Source organism: Bubalus bubalis, chromosome 9 (assembly GCF_019923935.1).
Source record: "Bubalus bubalis isolate 160015118507 breed Murrah chromosome 9, NDDB_SH_1, whole genome shotgun sequence".
NCBI classification, from domain to species: domain Eukaryota; kingdom Metazoa; phylum Chordata; class Mammalia; order Artiodactyla; family Bovidae; genus Bubalus; species Bubalus bubalis.
This window is the reverse complement of record NC_059165.1, coordinates 66,212,648-66,234,746: the sequence shown is the minus strand read 5'-3', so window position 1 is coordinate 66,234,746 and position 22,099 is coordinate 66,212,648. Positions and strand designations below refer to the sequence as shown.

Sequence of the window (22,099 nt, the reverse complement as noted above, 5' to 3'; positions counted from 1 at the left end):
GGAGGGGATGAAGACTGAGGTCAGAAGACCGGGGGGTTAAGGGATCTGCCATTTGTCTTAAAACGATGGCATCCTTTCTCTTGTCCTCTATCCTTTACTGATCTAATAGCCTGTTAATAAGATCTATTTTGCAGGAGATGGTTTCATAAGTGATCCATCTATGATCTCAAACCAAGTGCAGTTGAGTTATAGACTCTTCCTGGATTTATGCTCCTATAACATGCACACATCTTCAGAAATGGTGAAGGAGTGGAATTATGCCTTCAGCAGCTCCTCCCTCTGGGGTGTCTTTGCCTTGTGCCAGCTGAGAAGTGGTGGGCCGGTGGCTGGAGGGAAAGGACAAGAGGTGTCTGCCCTGACTCTGCCTGCTAGGAGGACAGGACAGGTGAGTCTATTTCTGAGTGGTTTTGTGGACTAATGGGTGAGTCAGAACCTGGGGATGCAGATACAAGAGAACAAGGACAGATGTCTTATCCACGGTCCCTGACCCTCGGAGAGGAACCTGAGGGCAGCCTCTCCCTTGGCTACACAGATGATGCTGGTCAGAGGAACCCTGGGCTGGGGCTGAGGACAGCTTTTACCTTTACAGCCAGATGGCCTGGCGCTCCCGTGGTGCCTGCTGGCTGCAGAGCTGGGGCAAGCTGCTGAACCCCTCTGAGCCTCTGCAAATTGAAAGAGGGCAGTTCCTTTCGACGGCTGTTGGGAGGATTAAATCTTAGAGTGGGCGCTTTACTGGAAGAGGTCAGGAGGTGGTGGTTGCCGCATCTGGACTTGGCGAAATTCCTCTTTGGAGGCTGGCTGTGATCTGCAAAAGGGTCTGACTCCAGGCAGGACTCACTCTGAGCATGAGAGTCTGCCTAAACCCCTTGCTTGCAGAGGCCTTTGGGGGTTGTGTACACCTATCGGAGTAGAGAAAATGTCTTCCACAATTTTCTCTTGAATAGCTAACTATGCCTCAGAGACGGGAAAATGCCCATGTGATGACATCTTTAAAGCATCCTTAAAGAGCTAGAGCATGGGGAAAGCAGGAAAGAAAACCCCAGGCCTGTAGGAAGCTGTCATGTAAAAGTCACACACAGGCTCTGCAGTGCCTGAGTTTGCATGACTGTTGTATGAATTCATCTTCTTTAAGGTGGTTTACCATTTACAACCATCTTAGAGGTTCATCTTAGAGGTATTCTCTGGAGTGAGGTGAGGAGGTCAGAAAGCCGTTATTTTCTCCCTTGGGCAAGAATAAATGGGTGAGCCTTATTTTTATAAGTCCAGCTTCAGCTTGCAAAAATGAGTCATTTCTTCCTTGAAAAAGGTGCTTGATGTCAGAGTAAAGGAAGGCATAAACACTGCCATAAGACATTTGGGTCTTGATGACTTTATAAAAGGGCACGCTCAGCCTTCTGGCAGAGGTGCCTTGACTAAGTGTCAAGGTTCTCTTGAAAGGAAGAGGGAAGGGCAGTGGCCAGGCTGGGATGAGGCTTGCAGTTGAAGCCATGGCTGTTATTACTAAGCTGTTCTTTTGGATGGTGGCAAAGCAGGTGTTCTGGGGCCTCCGAGAGGAGCCACAGGTTGTGGTTATTAGAGAATGAGGCCAAAGGGGGCACCAAAAGGAGACCCGACTTTAAAAAAAGTTTTTTTAATGTATTTTTAATTGGAGGATAATTGCTTTACAATGTTGTGTTAGTTTCTGATGTACAATAACATGAATCAGCTATCAGTATATATATATCCATCCCCTCCCTCTTGATCCTCCCTAGCCCTTCCCCACCCCCCTCTAGGTAATGTCATCACAGAGCACCAGGCTGAGCTCCTTGTAACATAGCAACTTCCCACTATCTGTCTTAGGTATCTAAGCTATCTATTTTACATGTGGTCATGTGTATATTTCAGTGGCACTCTCTCAATTCATCCCCCACCTCCTTCCCCTTCTGTGGGAGACCCACATTTAGTCTGACTCTGCCAGTTCCTGTGTGACTTTGGTCAGTGTCTTCTGTTCTCTGAGCCTAAGTTTCCTCATCCATAAAACAGGTTGGAGGACTACCTGTTTTTTTTTTTTTTTAGGTTTTTTTTTTTTTTTTTTAAACATATAGCAAGGACAGGGTACACAGTTAACCACAGTTGTTTCCTCTTTACTGTCCTCACCCAAAGCTAAGACTTCCTGACCTTGGGACCCTGAGGGCATTAGGAGCTGGGTGCCTTTCTTAACTTTAACAATGAAGACAGGGATGGTGCCTGTTTCTCTGTTCGTTCCTGATGTGGTCCAAAGAAGAAGTTGGGGAGAAAAAGAAAGGAGCAGGCCTCCCCGGCGCAAAGCTGCCCCCTAGAGGGCTGAGCTGGGGCATGGAGTAGCTTAGCGCTTGTGGGCCAGTCTCACCTGATATGGTTGATGATGAGGTTTGTTGGGGGAATGAAGAAGTCGTCCACTCCGGCAAAGGGTGTGCGGATGAGGCGCTGGCCCTGGCCAGTGCTGGCCTCTGTGATCACCTGTAACATAGAATGGAAGTCCTTGTGAGGGTCCATCCAAGTGGAGGTGGGGTGGGTGGTGGAAACCTACAGACCCAGGCACACTCGGGTAGTGATCCTCCTTTTGGCTGGGAAAAGGGGGAGAGGGGTTTGAAGTAGCACAATACGCAATGGTGGAGTTGACTGGTTCTGTATTTTCCCTTGACACCAGGTGCCTAGGTTGCTGTGTCTCCACCATGTGCTGCTTGCAGAGGTCCTCTCTGAGCACTGGGAGTCCATAATTTAATAGAGAAAACAGGCGTCTTTCAGAGATGCTGGCTGTGCCACTTAGAGTCGGTGATTAGGATGCAGGGGAGGGTTCCACTTTTACAAATGGGACTTGCTGTGAGCAGTGAAGAATTAGGCCCTGTGTTTTGTACAAATTGGTAGTGACAGAGCATGGCTGTCTCTGTTCCCTGGGAGGAGCAACTTTATCCCCTGTGGACTTGGCAGGAGGCAACTTGAGCAGTTCCTTGGTGTGTGTCCCTGCTGTGTCTGTATAAGGGAAGGGTACCCTGGCAGTGCCGGACAGAGCTGAGTGATTGATGTCTGGGGTTAGACAGGATGGAAGCCCTGCTGGAAAGCCCCCTGTGGTCAGGCTGGGCTTTTGTCCACCAGCTGCTGAGACCTTGGCACAGGCAGGCTGGAAACACTGAGCCAGACAGCCTGTGTCCTCTTGTCTTCTACATGGGCTCATCCGCCTCCAAGTTCTGGGTGATTCGCAGACAGGTGGCAGACCTGCAGCCAGGTGAGGGGCTTGGTCAACCTGTGGGCAGTTTTGGCTGCAGGACCCAAAGGACAAGCCCAGACCCTCCTAGCAGGACAGAAGGCAGATGCTAGACTCTGACCAGGGAGGGGAGACACATTTTCTGATCTTTATATTGTGACCATGTATACAGATGGAAGGATTCAGATTTTTGTAGCCTGGGGCTGAGGACAGTCTGTGATGCAGCTTTGAGACTCGCAGGGCTTAGAGCTCTGGATGCTTTAACCTTTTAAGAGCGGGACTGCCTCTGGCTCTTACTTTAATGACAAGACAAACAGCACCTGCCCTGCCTCCTCTGGCAGGTTTGAGGCTGGGGTTTTGGGGATGGTGCTTTCCTTCCAGGGGTCAACAGGCAGAATGCTGGATTAGAAAGATGTAGGTTGGGAATTTTAGTTTTAGGGCAGCTCTTAAGTTCTAAAGTTAGGTTATTTTCCTGTAATTAAAAAAAAAAAAGCCAGAATGACATTTCCATGCTAAGTCCGGGGGAAAAAACTTAGAACTAGACATTAAGAAAATATCAGTATTAGGTCAACTTACTTAAAAAACAGACTTAGAAAGCAAACTTATAGTTGCCCTGGGGGATAGCTAGGGAGTTTGGGATGGTCATGTTCACACTGCTACATTTAAAATGGATGACCAACAAGGACCTACTATATAGCACATGGAACTCTTCTGTTTATGTGCCAGCCTGGATGGGAGGAGGATTTGGGGGAGAATGGATACATGTACATGTATGGCTGAGTCCCTTTGCTGTTCACCTGAAACTACCATAGCATTGTTAATTGGCTATACCCCAATACAAAATAAAATGTTTGAAAAAAGAAAAAGAAAATATCAGTATTAGGCAACTGGATCTTAGAATGTCCAGGTGAAAATGTCAGAGAATTCCAAGAAACCATGCAATCATTGCTTGATAGCAGGTCTGTCATTTTAGCTTATAACAGAGATGGAAAATCACAGGCTGCCAGCAGTCAGTGTCATTCACGCTTCACCACCCTAACACCCTGTGTGCAGAGGTTACTTCTTCAAAACCCAGTATCATGAGCCATTGAACTGATATGGGCTAGTCAACCTCACTTCTCCAATGAGTCATGAGTTCCTTCTTGGCCTGTGTCCCAACACATAGCTGGGCATGTTGGTGACTAAAAGATAGCTTTTGAGCCTCTCAAATTTGCTGGATCTATGGGCTTGGTCGAAAATGCAGGCAGGTGGCTGGATATCAGGAGATGTCAGTTGGTAGCATGGGGATGGGAAGGCTGAGCATCTGCTCCAGAGCGGTGGATGAAGCCAGCTAAGAGGTGACAGCTGGGGAAGAGCAGGGAGCCAGGGTATTGATGCAGCTAAAAACTGGACCTGGGAGTGGTGGACAAGAGCATGATAGGCAAAATTTGCAACATGCCAAAGGTTTAAACACTGGCTCCTGGGGGAGGGCCTTGGTGGAACAAGCCTCATTTATAGAACCACTTTCATTTTGTCACAGCAAAGTTTGTTTAACCAGTCCCTTAGTGTTTGATGTTCAGAAACCTTAGGATAGTATTTTGAATGTTTTGCAAATGTACATAGTGCTGTAACTAAATCTTTGTGCCCATCCTTGATCATGGCCTCTGAGGGGTCACGTTGCTGGACTGAGGCTTTTGGTTTACATTTCTAAATTGCTCACCACAAAGGCTCTGCCTTTTGTCATTTCCAGGAGCAGTTTTTGCAAGCAGTGGTTTCTTGAACACTAGTCCACAATGATGAAGGTAGGTTTATTCAGTTTATTTCATTTTCTTGTCAGAGTGCATTTCTCAGACTTTCTAATTATGGTGATGGTGGGCATAATGGTCTAATTCTTGATATTAATTAAAATGCTCTTAGTGTTTTGTCATTTAGGCAAAATTTGCTCTTGGTTTCTGGGAAACAGTCTTCATTATGTTTATGTCTTCTATTCCTTTTTTTTTAGTTTTTTTTTTTTTAAATTAAGAATGTCTGCTGTATTTAGTTAAATGCCTTTCCAGCATTCATTGAAAATATTATAGTTTATTCTGTTTTAATTTGTGCTATGAGTAATATTGACTGATTTCCTAACAGTGAACCATTATTGCATCCTGGGAATTTGTTCCCTGCTCAAGCAGTTAGATGCATTGTTGGACTCTATTTTTAATACCATGTTGAATTTTGCTTCTGTATTTGTGAGATTAGTTGATAGTTTTATTTTTTAATACTAAGGAGCTGTACATTTCCCCCACATGGTCTGAGATAGTTCAAATAATACTAAAACTATCTGCATTTGAAAGGTTTGCTATAACTTGGCTGTACCCCAAAGCTCCTCTTCTGCTCAGTTCCAATTATTAATACTATGCTCAGCCTCTCTCACAAAGGTAATGGTAGCACTGAATACAAATGGTCTGAGAAATCAGATTAAATGATCAACTTTAGGTTTCCCTAAATGATAAGATTATGGTCCCAAAGCATTTGCCTTACCAATTTCATATGCTTCATTTATCAGTTATTACATTTTAAGCAACTATCACTAAAATGTATTTGTTTCTAGGATCAATACTAATTTATTAATTAGCCAACTTCAATGTATTTTAATATGTTTTGAAAAATCTCCACTCATGACTTGCCTTTTTCTGAATACATATGTCTGAGTGTTCTTGCCTAGGTATTAATCTAATTGTTAAACAATGCATCAGAAACTTGGCTGTACATTTTTCTATGGAGATCTTTAATCTTTAAAAAAAAAACAACCTCTTCTCTGGTAATTGTTCTACTTCAGGTTTTCCTTTTCTTAGGTCAGTTTTTTTATTTAAAGTATAGTTGATTTACATTAATTTCTGCTGTACAGCACAGAGACTCAGTTTTATATATATATATATACACATACATACACACACACACACACATAATTCTTTTTTATATTTATATAAATATTGTGTCTTTTCTGCTGTGGTTTTTCCCAGGACACTATCTGAAGGCTCCTGTGCTATGCAGTGGGGCCGTGCTGTCCGTCCATCCTGTGTGTAACAATCTGCATCTGCTCACCCCACGTGTGTTCTTTATGTTTGTCAGTCTCTTTCTGCTTCACAGAGAGGTTCATTTGTGTCATTGTTTAGATTCCACATATAAGTGATGTCATACGATACTTTCTCTCTCTGACTAGATCAGTTTATTTTTTTCTGCATTTTGCAATCATTCGTTTTTTCTAGGTTTTAAAATTTGCCACCTCAGAGCTGCAGTATACTACTTGACAATTATTTTCATCTTCCTTCATCTGTAGTAATCTCTCTTCACATTCTTCATTTTATGTTTTTTTCTTTATCGGGTTTATGAAAGATTTTTTATTTCTACTAATTTTGGTCTTTTAAATAATTCCTTCCTGCCAGTTCCTTTGTTCTTTTTCTAATTTCTTAATACAAATATATTCTCTGCAGGTTTTAAGACACAAATATTCCCTTGTGTATGGTTTTCTCTCTATCCCGTAGGTTTTGATGAGAAGGAGTCTCGTTTTCATTGCTTTCAGACACTTTGTAATTTCTTGTTTTAATTTCCTCTTTGCTCCAGTAACAATCTAGGAGTGTTTCCTTATTAGGTAGGTCACATTTTAATTATTTCTAATTATCAGATAATGTAGCCTATAACACTGACTTTTGCAAAATTTGTTAAAATTTTGTGATTACTGATACATGTATATGTGGACATGTGAAAAAATTCTATTTGGCAGAGGAAAGGGTTTCTATATATTTATGAAACCAAGTTCCTTATTCATATTATTCACTTTTCCCATGTCATTATACTGTCTCCTTGGTATATACAATGTAAATGCATTTTAAATTCAAGTTCTTGTATTGTTAATCACTCTTGTGTCATGTATTTAGTTGTTTGCTATCTGTTGGCTGTTTATCTTCACATGATGTCTCTCCTTATGCTATTTAGTGCTTGTAACCTTAAATTTGACCTTGTCTGATATTAATATTACACTCAAACATCTTTTCATCCACCTATCACCACTTTATATGCCTCTTGTAAACAAATTATAGCTAGTTTTCTCTCCCTCTCTTCCTTCCAAACCCAATCTCATCACCTCTGCTTTTAATAGGAGAAGTCAGTTTGTCACATTTGGAATAATTAGATAGTTAACTATCTCAACTATTAATTTCAAAGAGCATTTTCTATATCCTCTCTTATCCCCATAAGATGACATGTTGGAATCTTTTTACTCCCTTCTCTTTCCTCTACTCCCTATTTTTACTTTTACTGAAATAATTTACCATCTTTAGAGTCTGGTATCAGAATATCTCTTTCAGTGCATCTCTCCTAATTCAAATGCCTTTATTTAGCACTTACTATACATTAGTCTCTCCTCATGCATCTTGTTTCAATTTTGGACCTTCCTTTCTTCCCTGGTGGCTCAGATGGTAAAGTGTCTGCCCGTAATGCGGGAGACCCGGGTTCAATTCCTGGGTCGGGAAGATCCCCTGGAGAAGGAAATGGCAACCCACTCCAGTATTCCTGCCTGGAAAATCCCACGGACTGAGAAGCCTGGTGGGCTACAGTCCATGGGGTCGCAGAGAGTCGGACATGACTGAACGACTCCACTTTCACACATTAGTTTCTCCTTATTCATCTTGTTTCAATTTTGGACCTTCCTCTCTAGATTTCTTACTTACTCTTGTCTCTTCTGTATCTTCCTCCATCTCGATGTCTCTGATTTGGCTCACCTGCTGTTTTTCTGCTGTCTTTTGTGATATGCTCTCTGAATTCTTGCATATGCTTAGGTCTTTCTTTTGTCCTGACAGGTAAATGATACCTTGGATATCAACCCTTTTCTTTTAGCAGCATGTGGGCACAATTCCAGTCTTTACTGTTGGAGGTGAGAAATCTGATTGTTCTTCTATAGGTGACGTGTTCTTTCTGCCTTGAAATATTTTTTCTTTATTCTTAGAAGTCCAGAGTTTTACCAGGAAGAGCAGAGATGTGTTCTTTCTCATCATGTTAACCTGGATCACTTTCAATCTACAAGATGTACTTTTTTTAAATTGGAAATTTTATTCCAAATTGAATGTTTGACTCCATTCCAACTGTTACTTTTTCTAAACTTCTTTTGACTTTGAAATGTCATTTGAGACTTCATATCTTAATCTTATATTTGTTCTGTGATTTGAGGATTTTCTTGCTCTTTATCTTTCAGGCTATTAATTTGAGTCTCAGTAGAAACCATGCATTTTCAACTCATCTCCTGCAGTTTTAAATGAGGTAATAATTTTTGTTAATTTTTAGCTCTAGAAAAATATTTTCTGGTGGCCCCTCCCTTCGAATTTCCTTACCTGTTTTCTTAGGGCTGCCAGAGAAACCAATTTTCTGAGCGACCTTATTCTGACTCCTAGGTCCTCTACTGAATTATTACTATTTGTCATCAGCTCGCTGGGGCCCAGGGCGTGTTGATGGCGTCCACTGAGGGGCAGCAGTCTCTGTGTGTAGGAGATGAAGTAGTGTCCTTCCCCTGGCCCAGGAGGGTGGCCAGTCCCCAGGAGGAAGCTTCTGTAGACGGGGTGTCCCCTGGCCTCTTACCAGTCTTGGGAAAAAGATGAACTTGCTCCATCTGCAGCCCTTCTCAACTGGGGTTCTGAGAGAGAATAAATCCTAATATCCTGAGGAGTCCATTGTATGTGCTGAGTTAACTTCTGGGCATCTGGAATGGTTCTATGTACCATCATTGTGAAAATTGAGGGAACAGGTATTTAAATCACCTTCTGTAGGGCTTAATCCTCTCATGTACCTCGGTGAGAAAGGCTGAGCCAGACACGCTCAACACAGGTTGGTGTTGACCTTCCCTGACTGGTGGAAGAAGGGATCCCACAGTTGTGCTGGGCCCAGGCTCTTCCCAAGGGGGAGTCAGTACAGTGCAGTGGCTGGACTGCAGGGCTGAGCATATACCGAGGGTGGAGCAGGGGCCAATTACTGAACCTTCCTGTGCCCCAGCACCCCATGAGCACTCAGTAAAGTGCTTTCATTTATGAACATAATTGCCACTGCTTTTCCTTCTTTTCCTTCTGCTTCCTTACTGTCTGGTGCCTGCTTTGGCAGTATTCTCCAGCCCGTGCAGCCCAGGGTGGAGAAAGCCCTAGCTCCCTTTGGAGTCCAGAGGTTCATTCCTGCTTGGCCCCAGGAGCTCCTGGCTGAGAAGAGAAAAGTGTTTGGGGGCTGGGCTAGGTGGGGCCCAAGAGCCACTTTCTGGTTGTCATGACATCAGAATCCCATCTACCATCAGTGTTGTCTTTAGCAGCAGGCCTGGCAGAAGATACCCTGCTAATTGCCTGTAAGGGGCGTGGTCCTGAGGATGTTTCCTACTCTCTCTCATGGACATACTTTGGGTAAAGGTGATTAGCTGGGGAGAGAGTCCTTTCTTGCAGGTGGGCGTTGTCCTGCATGTACCCAACATACCTGGAGGCTTGGTTGAGACTTGTGCACGTTCCCCCAGCTCAGGACCCACACTTGGTCATGTGATTTGTCATAGGACAGCTTAGCCGGCAGAGGATCGACACCTATGGACTTAAAAAAAAAAAAGTAGCGACAAGTTGATCATTGTTGTTGCAGAAAGTGATTCTTTTCTAGGCCACTCTATCCAGCCTAGCAGCCTGGATAATGATTCCATTTGGGAACCCAGGGAAGAAACCTTTGTGGGTTTGTCTCAGAGGCATAAAATTGGTTGTTAGTAATGTTTTCCTTTCTTGCAAGTTTTACTTAAAGAAGACCCATACCATCTTGGCAAAAACATAAACACAGGTTTTTCTTTTTTCCAGTTTTCCACTCACGGTCAGCTTCAGGACCCTCCCATCACTTCTCCTGTAAGCCTTGGAGGCCTCCTGAACCCTCAGCATCCTTCCCAAGCTCTTCCACCTGCATGATCTGAGACTGACTTGGAAAGCTTCTGTTATCATGTGTCCTTTAACTTTGTGCAGACTGTCTTGTACGTCACCCACCTGGAACCTCCAGGACTTGGACTTTAGCATCAGGTGAGTCTTTTTCTACTGCTGTAACTGAAACTCTGCTATTTTCTGAGAATAGAGCTTCCTCAGTCACGTGGAGACTGTTTTATACTTCTCCACCCTTATGGCAGAAAGTGAAGAGGAACTAAATAGCCTCTTGAAAGTGGAGAGTGAAAAAGTTGGCTCAAAGCTCAACATTCAGAAAACTAAGATCATGGCATCCAGTCCCATCACTTCATGGGAAATAGATGGGGAAACAGTGGAAACAGTGTCAGACTTTATTTTTTTGGGGCTCCAAAATCACTGTAGATGGTGACTGCAGACATGAAATTAAAAGACGCTTACTCCTTGGAAGGAAAGTTATGACCAACCTAGATAGTATATTGAAAAGCAGAGGCATTACTTTGCCAACAAAGGTCCGTCTAGTCAAGGCTATGGTTTTTCCTGTGGTCATGTATGGATGTGAGAATTGGACTGTGAAGAAGGCTGAGTGCTGAAGAATTGATGCTTTTGAACTGTGGTGTTGGAGAAGACTCTTGAGAGTCCCTTGTGGACTGCAAGGAGATCCAACCAGTCCCTTCTGAAGGAGATCAGCCCTGGGATTTCTTTGGAGGGAATGATGCTGAAGCTGAAACTCCAGTACTTTGGCCACCTCATGCGAAGAGTTGACTCATTGGAAAAGAAAGACTCTGATGCTGGGAGGGATTGGGGGCAGGAGGAGAAGGGGACAACAGAGGATGAGATGGCTGGATGGCATCACTGACTCGATTGACGTGAGTCTGAGTGAACTCTGGGAGTTGGTGATGGACAGGGAGGCCTGGCGTGCTGCAGTTCATGGGGTCACAAAGAGTCGGACACAACTGAGTGACTGAACTGAACTGAATGTAGTTTCTAAGTTCCAAAACACTGTTTGTGATGCCGCTGTGACCCCTGCACTTTTCCTCACTGACCTAGCCACTCTCTTTGTTCGTTAAAGATTCCTAGTTTGGTGCCTTCATTCAAAGCCCTGCTTTCTTAGTTCCTTCTTGGTTTCAGTGATCTTTTTCTCTTCCCTACTGCAGCCACCGTAACTTATTCCTTGTCAACAAATTTCTGAAACTTCAATTTAAGTCCACCATAATTCTAGCCTTTCTGATCTAGTCGGGGGGCATTTTTCTCCCCACTGTTTAAAACTTTCCTCAAGAAATGTCTGTGGAGTCCCTGAAACCATTTAATTGTCTTCACCACTCCACTGAACTGTGATAGAGCTTAATGTCAAATTCAGAGATCACTTTTTGATCCTCCTCTAACCTGAATTTTCATCATGGTTAACCATACCCTTCTGGGAATATTGTCTTTCCTCAGCCCCCCACCTCCCTGGCTTCCCTTCCTCATCCTGACTTCTAAATGTTGGCATGTTCCACATCTTCATCTTTGACCTTCTATCTACCTCCTTTCCCTGGATGAGCTCATTCAGCACATGGCTTCAGATAAACCCACTGTACTCTAGAATTCATTCCTCTGTTGATGACCACAACTCTATGCAAACCTAAACTCTTCATGTTGCCCATCCCCGTTGATGTCTATTTCTTCTCCAGTCACCCCCATCTTTGCAGTCTGCTTTAACTGTCTTGCTCAGATTAAAACCCGCTCTACCCTGAAGATCTAAGCAGAGTTGTTTCTATTTTCCTACCTTCATATACCCCTGGTCCATTGTTCATGCTTCTAGCTGCTCCTCATTGTTCCTCTCTTCTGCCAGCTTCCTAGTCTTTTCCCCTTCATTTACCAAAGGCTTAGGATCCAGCGGCCTTCTTCTTCCCAGAGCTTCTTAACTCACCATCCTCACTCTCTCTAGATTCGTGTACTTTTTCTCTCTCTTTTAAAAACCCTCTTGATTATGCATGCTCTTCCAGCTATCTTATTTGTCCACCCTCTTCATAAACTTCCCTGAAGTTTGGACTGCAGGCGCTATCTGTCCTTTCTGCCTAACCTTTTCCAACCATAGTTCATATTCTCATTCTGACTGAGGTGGTGTGGAGCAGGAGGTTGAAAACCTAACCCCCACCCCCCGAAATCTCTTAAATTCAGAACAGAGCTCTCCACAGTCTCTATATGCTAAGGAGCTAAGACACAGAGGGGAAAAGGTCCTGAAGAACAAACCAGGCTCTCAGTGTGAGGACTGGAAGGGTGACCTACTAGGAGTGAATCAGAGGCTGACTAAGCTTTATAAAAGCTGCAACTCAGCCTTGGCTCAACACAGTACCTGATTAGAGGGATTCATTTTCTACTCTCTCTCTTCCTAGCAGAGAAAAGGATAAACTCTCTTCAGTGGATGACAGCCATATAAAGTCTCTACAATGTTATGTGGAAGGTTTGCCATTCAGAAAAAAATGACTAGGCATTTCAAGATACAGCTTATATGACTGAAAATAATATAAAAAGATAAGGAAATTATGTGCATATAATTATATATATGTGTGTATGTATAGGGAATTAAGCAGAAATTCTAAAGTGAAAAAATGCAAATGAAGATCTCAATAAATAGATTTTGTTAAATATACCTTAGACAGGGTGGAAGATAGGACTAGTAAAGTGAAAGACAACTGAGGCACATACCCAAACTGAACTACAAAGAGACAAAAAAGGATGGAAAATATGAAAAGAGGGAAAGAGATGTGTGGGACACAATGGAAAGGTCTATTTTTTTTTCTTTCAGAGTTCTCAAAGAAGAGGTGAGAAAGAATGAGGCCTCAGAATATTTGAAGAAACAATGGTTAAGAATTTTCCAGTCTGATGAAAAATACTAAAGACCAAAGAAAGAGAAAATCTAGAAAGCAGCCAGAGAGAAAAAAGGGATACGTCATCTTCAAAAGAGAGACAGTAAAACTTGACGGTTGACCTGTTAACAAAACCAGTGGAAGATAATGAAATGGCATCTTAAAGTCGAAAGAATATAACTGCCAATGTAACATTCTATATCCAGTGAAAACATCCTTTACAAATGGAAAATTTTCAAACAAATAAGAACTATGAGAATCTGTTGTCAGCAGACCTGCACTAAAGAAACCTGTCCAGTCAGAATGAAATTGATCCCAGAGAGAACACTGTACTTCAGGAAAGAATAAAGAGCAATGAAAAAGGTAAATATATGCGTGAATATAAATGACAATAATAGTCATGTTTTGCGGGGTTAAATTATGTGTAGAAATAAATTCATTCCTACTATAGTGCCAAAGGCAGAACGGGGGTTAGAGGAGTTCGAGTGTTCTAAGGTTCTCTCATTATTAGGCAATGAAAGTGAAAGTTTCTTAGTCATGTCCGAATACTGGAGTGGGTGGCCTTTCCCGTCTCCAGGGGATCTTCCTGACCCAGGGATTGAACCTAGGTCTTCCGCATTGCAGGTGAATTCTTTATCAGCTGAGCTATCAGGGAAGCCCATTATTAGGCAAATGAAGTAATAACTTGCATGAGACTGTATTGAGGCAAAGAATGTGTTGTGATCCCTAGGGTGGTCATAATAATAGCAATGATCAAAGAATGCATGGACAACAAGTTACTAGAGGAAGAAATAGAATAATAAAAATGTTTGACTAATCCAGAAAAAAGCGAGAAAGGAGAAAAAAACAAACAGGTAGGTCAAATAAAAAAACAGAAAGATGGTAGGCATAACCATATACAGGGATCAAATAATTGAGTAAAGACCAAGATTATTAAACTAGATAAAAGCCAAAATCCAAATACATTAGTTTTATAAAAGATCACCTTTTAAATACATGACATAGATTGAAAGTGAAAGAATGGAAAAATTATACCATGGTAACACTAATCAAAGTAAATCTGATTTAGCTACACTGTTAGACAAAAATAGACTTTCAGGCAAGAAGCTTTACCAGAGATAAATAGGGATATTTTGAAAGAAGTCTTCCACTCAGGAAGATATTACAATTTTAAAGCAAAGCAAAAATGGATGGAACTTGATAAATTTACAACCACAGGGGGAGATTTCAACATACCTCTTAGCAGCTAGTTGACTAAACAAAAGTCACTTAGAATATTTGAGTAATAGAATGATCCAACTTGACACACACACACACACACATACATTAGAAAACACATGCTTTTAAAGTATACACAGAGCATTTGCCAAAGTAGATTAGCTTGATTATAAAGCAAGCTTCAACAGATTTCAAAGGATTGAAATTATTCAGAGTATTTTCTCTGACCAGGTAAATCAATAACAAAAAGATAGCTAGAAAATCTCTTGTCATATTTGCCAGGAGAAACCACAACCAAAACCCTGGTTCTATGTAACTTTCTCCCAACAGTGAGCAACCTGCACAGTTGAGCATTCCTTGGAAAAAAAAAATACAAGCCTCGTCATTGGTTTGACTTGAAATTTGTACCCCTCATCCTTAAGTGGACCTTCACCACTGCCCTGCAGTCCTATCACATTTCCCTGGTCAATTTAATCTCACATCCAACTTTCACCTCTTTCCTTAGACTTCCAGCCTTGGTGATAATTTTCCTTCTTATTTCAAAGGCAACCAGAAGAGAAGGTCACCCAGCTACCACCAACTGTATCACCTATTTGCACCTGTGCCCGAATACTTCCGGTTTCTTCCTGCTCTGATGAGTGAACGTGCTTTTATCTTAGGCTGGTGTATCTGCTCCTATGTCCTGGATTCCACTGCATACTTCACTGATGCAGAAGAAAGGGAAGAACTGCAGAAGTTTTCCCCATTAGCATACAAATGCTGGAATGTCATCTAGCCTAAAAGTTTCTTCAGCATCCTCTGCCAGCTACCGCCTCATTTGTCTACTTTTACTCACATTTCAGCAAAACCCCTCAAAATGGTTGTCTGTATTCACCATCTCTACTCCCTCTGATTCTGACGTGAACTCACCCCGCTCAGGCTTGCATTCTGCCATTATCGTCCTGTTTGTTCCTGCCATGATGATCCATGTGGTGCTAAATCCAAGGTTAGTTCTCAGTCTTCACAACATACAAATACTTTCAGCAATCTTTGACACCATTGACTACTAACTCTCCCTTAAAATACTCTTCTGGAAAACCACCCTCTCCTCATTTTCTTCTTACCTTTCAGGTTACTCCTTCTTGGTCTCCTCTGTTGGCTCTCTCTCTCATTCCTGATCTTTAAGTGTTGGAGTACTTCAGGGCTCCAACCGTGACCTCTTCTCTATCTATATATCCCTCCATGATCTCCTCCAGGTCACTGGATTTAACAAATTCAAGTGGTAATGATGCCCACATTCATATCTCCAGCCTAGACCTCTCCTTTGACTCCAGACCTATTTATGCAACCTATTACATGACATCTTTAAAGATATAGATTAGATTATGTTTAAGCTGCTATTATATATATAAAGTGGAATTACTAACTTCCCCCTGTATCTGCTTCACCCCCTGCCTTGCTCAAAGCCTCGATCAGAGTGCATTACTTTCCTACTGCTGTAGCAACAGTGCCACTAACTTGGTGGCTTAAAACAACACAAATTTATTCCCCATAATTACAGTTCTTGAGGCCAGAAGTCCAAAATTAATTTCACTGGCAGGAGAAATACATCTGCATGGTAGTGCTCCCTCTAGAGGCTGTAGGGGAAAATGTATTTCCTTGTCTTTTCCAGCTGCCAGAATCCAAAAATTTGCATTCTTTGGCTTATGGCCTTTCCCTCCGATCTTAAAGCCAGAAGTGTAGCAAACCTGCTTTAGTCCTTAAACTGTCTCCTCCTTTTTTGTTGTCACATCCTCTCTCTTATGAGGATACTTGTTCTTGCAGGTAGGGCTCACCCAGATAATTAAGGATAATTCCCTTTAAATTCCATTTAAAAATCCTTACTTTGAACAAAATCTTTAGAATTTGTATGCAAACACAAAAGACCCTGAATAGCCAAAGCAATCTTAAGGAAAATGGAGCTGGGGGAATCAGGGTCCCTGACTTTGGACTATACTACAAAGCTATAAAACAGTATGCTACGGGCACAAAAACAGAAGCATAGATGAATGGAACAGGTTAAAAACCCCCAAAATAAACCCATGCACCTATTGTCACCTAATCTTTGACAGAGGAAGAATATACAATGGAGAGGAGACAGTCTCTTCAATAAGTGGTGCTGGCAAAACCAGACAGTTACATGTAAAGGAATGAAATTAGAACATTCTTTAATACCATACACAAAAATAAACTCAAAATGGATTATAGACCCAACTGTATGATTGGATACTATAAAACTCTTAGCAGAAAACATAGACAGAATACTCTGACATGAACAGCAGCAAGATCTTTTTTGATCCACCTCCTAGAGTAATGAAAATAAAAACAAACAAATGGGACCTAATTAAACTCAAACGCTTTTGCACAGCAAAGGAAACCATGAAAAAATGAAAAGACAACCCACAGAATGGGAGAAAATATTTACAAATAAAGCAACCAAGAAGGGATTAATCTAAAAAAATATACAAAGAACTCATGCAGCTCAATATCAAACAAAAGCAACCCCAATGAAAAAATAGGCAGGAGACCTAAATAGACATTTCTTCAAAGAAGACATACAGATGGCCAAGAAGTACAGGAAAAGATCAACATCAGTAATTATTAGACAAATGCAAATCAAAACTACAGTGAGGTCTCACACTAGTCAGAATGGCCATCATCAACAAATCTACAAATAATAAATGCTGAAGAGGGTGTGAAGAAAAGGGAACCTTCTTGCACCTTTGGTGGGGATGGAGAACAGTATGGAGGTTCCTTAAAAACTAAATACAGAACTACCCTATGACCCAGCAATCCCACCCCTGAGCAAGTATCTGGAGAAAACCATAATTTGAAAAGATACATACACCCAACATTCATTGTAGCATTACTTACAATAGCCAGGACACAGAAACAGCCTAAATGTCCAATATGTATGTATAATGGAATATTTGTCATAAAAAAGAATGAAATAATGCCATTTGCAGCAACATTGATGGACCTGGAGATTATTATACTAAGTAAGTCAGAGAAAGACAAATATGATACTGCTTATATGTGGAATCTAAAATAATACAAATGAACTTGTTACAAAACAGAAATAGAATTCACAGATGGGGAAAAGAGGGGTGGGGTAAACTGGGAGATTGGGATTTAAGAGTATTAACTATATATAAAATAGATAACTAATATGAACCTACTGTATAGCACAGGCAACTCTACTCAATACTCTGTAATGATCTCTATGGGAAAAGAATCTTAAAAAAAAAAAGTGGCTATATCTGTATGTATAACCGATTCACCTTGCTGTACACCTGAAACTAACACAACATTGTAAATCAACTATAGTCCAATAAAAGGTATTAAAAATCCTTAATCACACCTGTGAAATCCCTTTTGCCATATAAGGTGACATTCTTTGGTTCTGGGGATGAGGGTGTGGATATCTTGGGAGCCATTATTCCACCCACCACACACAGTATACGGCATTACCATTCTATCATTGCTTAAATTATTATTCCTTTCTCTCAAACCTTACATTCAAATGAGCAGAACATCTTTTGGGCTCCACATTTAAAATATAGCAAGACTTTGATAACTTCTTACTGCCTCCACTGCCGTCATCCTCTCTTGCCTGGATTATTTCCGTGACCACATCTCTGTTCTATCTTCCAATCTGAGCAGCAGATTGACTCTTTAAAGATGTCAGATTATGTCACTCCCTTGATTAAAAGACTTGAACGGTTTGCTATCTCACCGGCCTTAGTTTATCTCTGTCTTTGCTGCATCCCACTCTCCTCTGCCATGGTCATGCTCCAAAGCTCCAATCCCACTTGGTGTTCAGATCTCAGATTCTGTTTACCTCCAGAGGTAGGGCCACTTAAAAACAGTCTTTTGGTTCCTCTGTCTCTTTCAACATGTAAATAGCTCTTAGCATCTGTGGCTCCCTAAAATTCTAAATGATGGTCTCTTTCCCCAACTAGAATATAATTTCTGGGACCTGTTCATTCATGGCTATTTGTCCAAGCACCTAGACCAAAGTTTGGCACATAGTAGGCAATACATGCTTAATGAAAAATGCACTTCTCTAAAATGAATCTTCTCTACATCCTTCCATTAGCCTGACCACTTCTCCTAGGAGCTGGGAAGTGCTCAGAGAACAAAGAAGGATGTGGCAGGCTGTGCCCCAGAGGGGGAAGCTCCCCCCTCCCTCAGAGAGATGTACCTGAAGGACTTTCTGAGCCTGCACGTCGACCACGAGGACTCTGCTCAGTGTCGGCTGGGCCACGTAGATGTAGCGGTGCCTGACGTTCACTCCTGATGCCCACTGGCAGGGCTGGGTGGCGTCCCCGTTCTTTTGAGGACATATTTCTTCCTGTAAAGGAGACAGGCTGCCATAAGTCTTCTTAATCCCCTGTTCCCCTGCCATCACTGGGTTCCGCTCCCTTCACCCTCCCCTCTTCCTTTCTTCCTCTCTCAGAATTCTTCGCCACTGCAGAATCCGAGGGAGCACAGCACGCACAGCTTCTCGCATCACCGTGCATGGAGCTTTTACTCCACGTTCCGTTCATCTTTCATCTTCCCCTGCTCCTCCTGAGGCTGTAACTCCCTTTGCCGGCCTTTCGGCCAGCAGCTGAGAGGTCCGTGTGCTTCCACTCTTGAGAGTGGCTTTCTCCCTCTCCTCATCCCCATCCATCGCACACAACTCTGTCAGTGACCAGACTCCTGCAGGAGTCACCTACACACACCCTCAGCTTCCTCACCTCTCACATGCTCCTTAGTCCTCTGGTGCTAGTCCTCAGCACAGAGCTGGCGGTGTTCTCACTGAACTCCCGGCCGACTTCTCAGTTATATTCAAGCTTTGCCATCATCTTATTTGAACTTGGGGCATCATTTGACACTGTGTTGACTGTTTCTTGGTTCTATTCCCTCCACCCTCCCCAGTGTTTGACCCTTCTCTGTTGTTCAGTCTACTCTGTTTGCTGATCTCTAGATGCCAGAATGCTCAGGGGTCACTACTGGATGACTTCTCTAAAATCCACTACCTTTGCTAATCATTGTTAATCCACACCTATGACTTTAAATACAGTCTGCTGCTACTGCTGCTAAGTCGCTTCAGTTGTGTCCGACTCTATGTAACCCCATAGACGGAAGCCCACGAGGCTTCCCCGTCCCTGGGATTCTCCAGGCAAGAATGCTGGAGTGGGTTGCCATTTCCTTCTCATGCTAACAACTCCCAAATTTGTATCTTTAGCTCAGCCCTCTTCTCTGAACTCCAGACTTAGCTACTTTCCTAAGTAGTTATTTTATTTACATCTCAAATTTCTAAGTTCAAAATCAACTCTCAGTTTTGCCTCCCAGTCTTGCTCATTTCCCTTGTTCTACTTCCTAGACAAAATCTCTGAAGGCATCTTTGACTCTGCTTTTGCTCTGTACACCCTCAGGCTTCATCCAATGAATAGAAATCATTTCAATTTTACCTCCAAGAACATATTGAGAGTTAAACTTCCCGATCACTTCCGCCTCTGTCACCTTGGCTCCAGCCACACTGTCCCGTGAGGGACTGCTACCGCAGCCACGCTGTGCTCCTCGATTCCGCCCTGGCCTGCCTGACAGATGCTTGACTCACCAACCACAGGGATCCCTGTGAATACAAGTCAGCTCAATGCACTCCACCACAATAACACTCTTTCTTGCTCAGAACAGGGTCCAAGTCTTTCCTGAAGCCAACAAGGCCCTGAACACTCTGGTTCCTGGGACTCCTCTGCCCTGTCTCTAGTGTTTTTCTCCCTTTCCCACCCATTCTGTGCACGCACGTGCCGGCATCTTCTGTACTCATGCTGAACTCCTGCACCAGGCCCATGCGCTGATCAACTGGTGTCCCCAGATATCTACCTGGTGTATTTCATGTCCTTCAGGTGACACATCAGCCCCCATGTCACCTTCTTGAGATGCCCTCTCTAGCCTCACCAAGCTTAGCACCCAGGCACCCACCCTCCCTTACCTTGCTACACTTCTCATTTCCCGCTTGACCTTCTTCATTTGTTTGTCTACCTACACTGAGTCTTTTCTTTGTCACTAGATCGTAAGCTCCTTGAGAGCAAGCTGTTTGTTGGGCTCACTGCTTTATTCTTAGCACCTAGTGAAGTGCCTGACACAGAACTGGTGCATGAAATATATAACATAATATAATACAAATAAAGAATAAGTGAGAGAAAAGAGGACCTTCTTTTCCCTTGTCTTTTGTGATACACATTCTCACGTGTTTCCTCATGACTCTTGCGTGATGCTGTCTCAACCTTTGTGTCAGCCCCAGGGTTCTGTGCAGATGCCCAACTCCAGTCACTTACACGCACCCTTGGTGGTCTTGTCTCCTGTCTTGGCTGTCATCAGCACTCACATGCTGAGGCTCCCAGATCTGTGTCTTTAGCTCAGAACCCAGTTCTCTGATGGGTTCTCCTACAGTCAGTTCATTCTCAACCGTCCACATGTGAGCTGGTCTTTGTCGCCATCCCTGCTCCTCCTCTGGGTCCTCAATGGCATCTAGGCAGCCGAGTCCAAAGCAGGAACACCATTCTGGACGCTTCCTTCTCCCACACAACTCATTGTGAATTAGTCCCTGAGGACTACAGAGATTGCCTCCTAAATCTCGGAGTTCTATGTTCTAGCTTAAGCCCAGTTTCTTTCCTAAACAGCTGCAATAGCTTTGAAGCAGGTCTTTCTCCTTTTACATTTCACTCTCTGTCATCATATTTAATCCTTACATGCCTGTGTGCTAAGTTGCTTTAGTCATGTCTGACTCTGAAACCCTATGGACATAGCCGGCCAGGCTCCTCTCTCCATGGGATTCTCCAGGCTGGAGTGGGTCACCATGCCCTTCTTCAGGGAATCTTCCTGACCCAGGGATTGAACCCACGTCTCTTATGCTCTCTTGCATTGGCAGGTGGGTTCTTTCTCACTAGCACCACCTGGGAAGCCCTTAATCCTCACAATAACCTTAATTTACCTATGAGAAAAGACAGAGGTTTAGAGGGGTTAAACACTTTTCTTAAGCCACTTGGCCTGCTGAGTGATGGAGGTGGGCTCTGATATCACTTGTGCAGATCCTGCTCTACAGCCTGTGCCCTGACCTACTAACCCTGCAGCATCCTGCTGGGCAAAGTGGACTCTCATCCAGCAGAGAGGCCAGAGATGAGAAGCACCAACTGCCTACTCACCCAGAACCTGAGGAAGAGGGTCAGCTCATCGTAACTCTCCTGGGAGGTTCTGGCCATTTTGTAGGTGAGCAAACTGTTATTTGGGACTGTTCCATAGCTCACAGAGGTTTGAGTTGCCTGAAATGCCTACAGGACCTCTGTTACTGTGTATGTTCTAGTTTCTTAGGAAAATTGAGCCCTGCTTAGGATTTGAGAGATTTCCCTTGCAAGCTCCAGGTTAGGTTATTGCAAATATATGAGAAGTTAGTGCCAATGTGATGGGTTGCAATTATTCAAACCTAACTGCTAGAAATTAACTAGGACCACTCTTACTAGGGGGCTGGTAGTGGCTCAGTGGTAAAGAATTTGCTGCCTACGCAGGAGCCATGGGTTTGATCCCTGGGTCAGGAAGATCCCCTGGAGAAGGAAAGCAACTCATTCCAGTAGTCTTGCCTGGGGAATCCTATGGACAGAGGAGCCTGGCAGGCTACAGTCCATGGGTTGCTAAGAGTTGGATGTGACTTAGTGACTAAACAACAACTCTTTCTAGATGGTTTCATGGCTATCACGTGGAGGGAAAACTTATCAGAGGTTAACAGTTTAAAATATGATTAATTCAAATGAAATAGTCTGGAAAAGAGCTGTTCCCAAGCTGCAAATATAAGAAACACAACACTGTGAAATACACCACCAGCCAGC

At 42.9% G+C, this 22,099-nt stretch overlaps 1 protein-coding gene and 1 long non-coding RNA gene across 3 annotated transcripts in view; one reads left to right on the top strand and one right to left on the bottom strand.

The window, feature by feature from the left end:
• The window catches only part of FSTL4 (follistatin like 4), a 447,609-nt gene that overhangs the window by 6,092 nt on the left and 419,418 nt on the right, over positions 1-22,099 (bottom strand). For both annotated transcript variants that reach the window (XM_025292703.3, XM_006065073.4), the window contains exons 13-15: positions 18,430-18,579; positions 9,689-9,796; positions 2,369-2,478 (exon numbers count right to left, since the gene is read on the bottom strand). In XM_025292703.3, the coding sequence (XP_025148488.2) occupies positions 2,369-2,478; positions 9,689-9,796; positions 18,430-18,579 (368 nt within the window). The remainder of the gene's footprint in view (positions 1-2,368; positions 2,479-9,688; positions 9,797-18,429; positions 18,580-22,099) is intronic.
• Positions 4,766-15,126, top strand: LOC102402509. The gene is made up of 5 exons (XR_328116.4): positions 4,766-5,004; positions 8,436-8,500; positions 10,048-10,260; positions 12,929-13,352; positions 14,753-15,126. It is a non-coding gene; the product is annotated as an uncharacterized LOC102402509 (long non-coding RNA).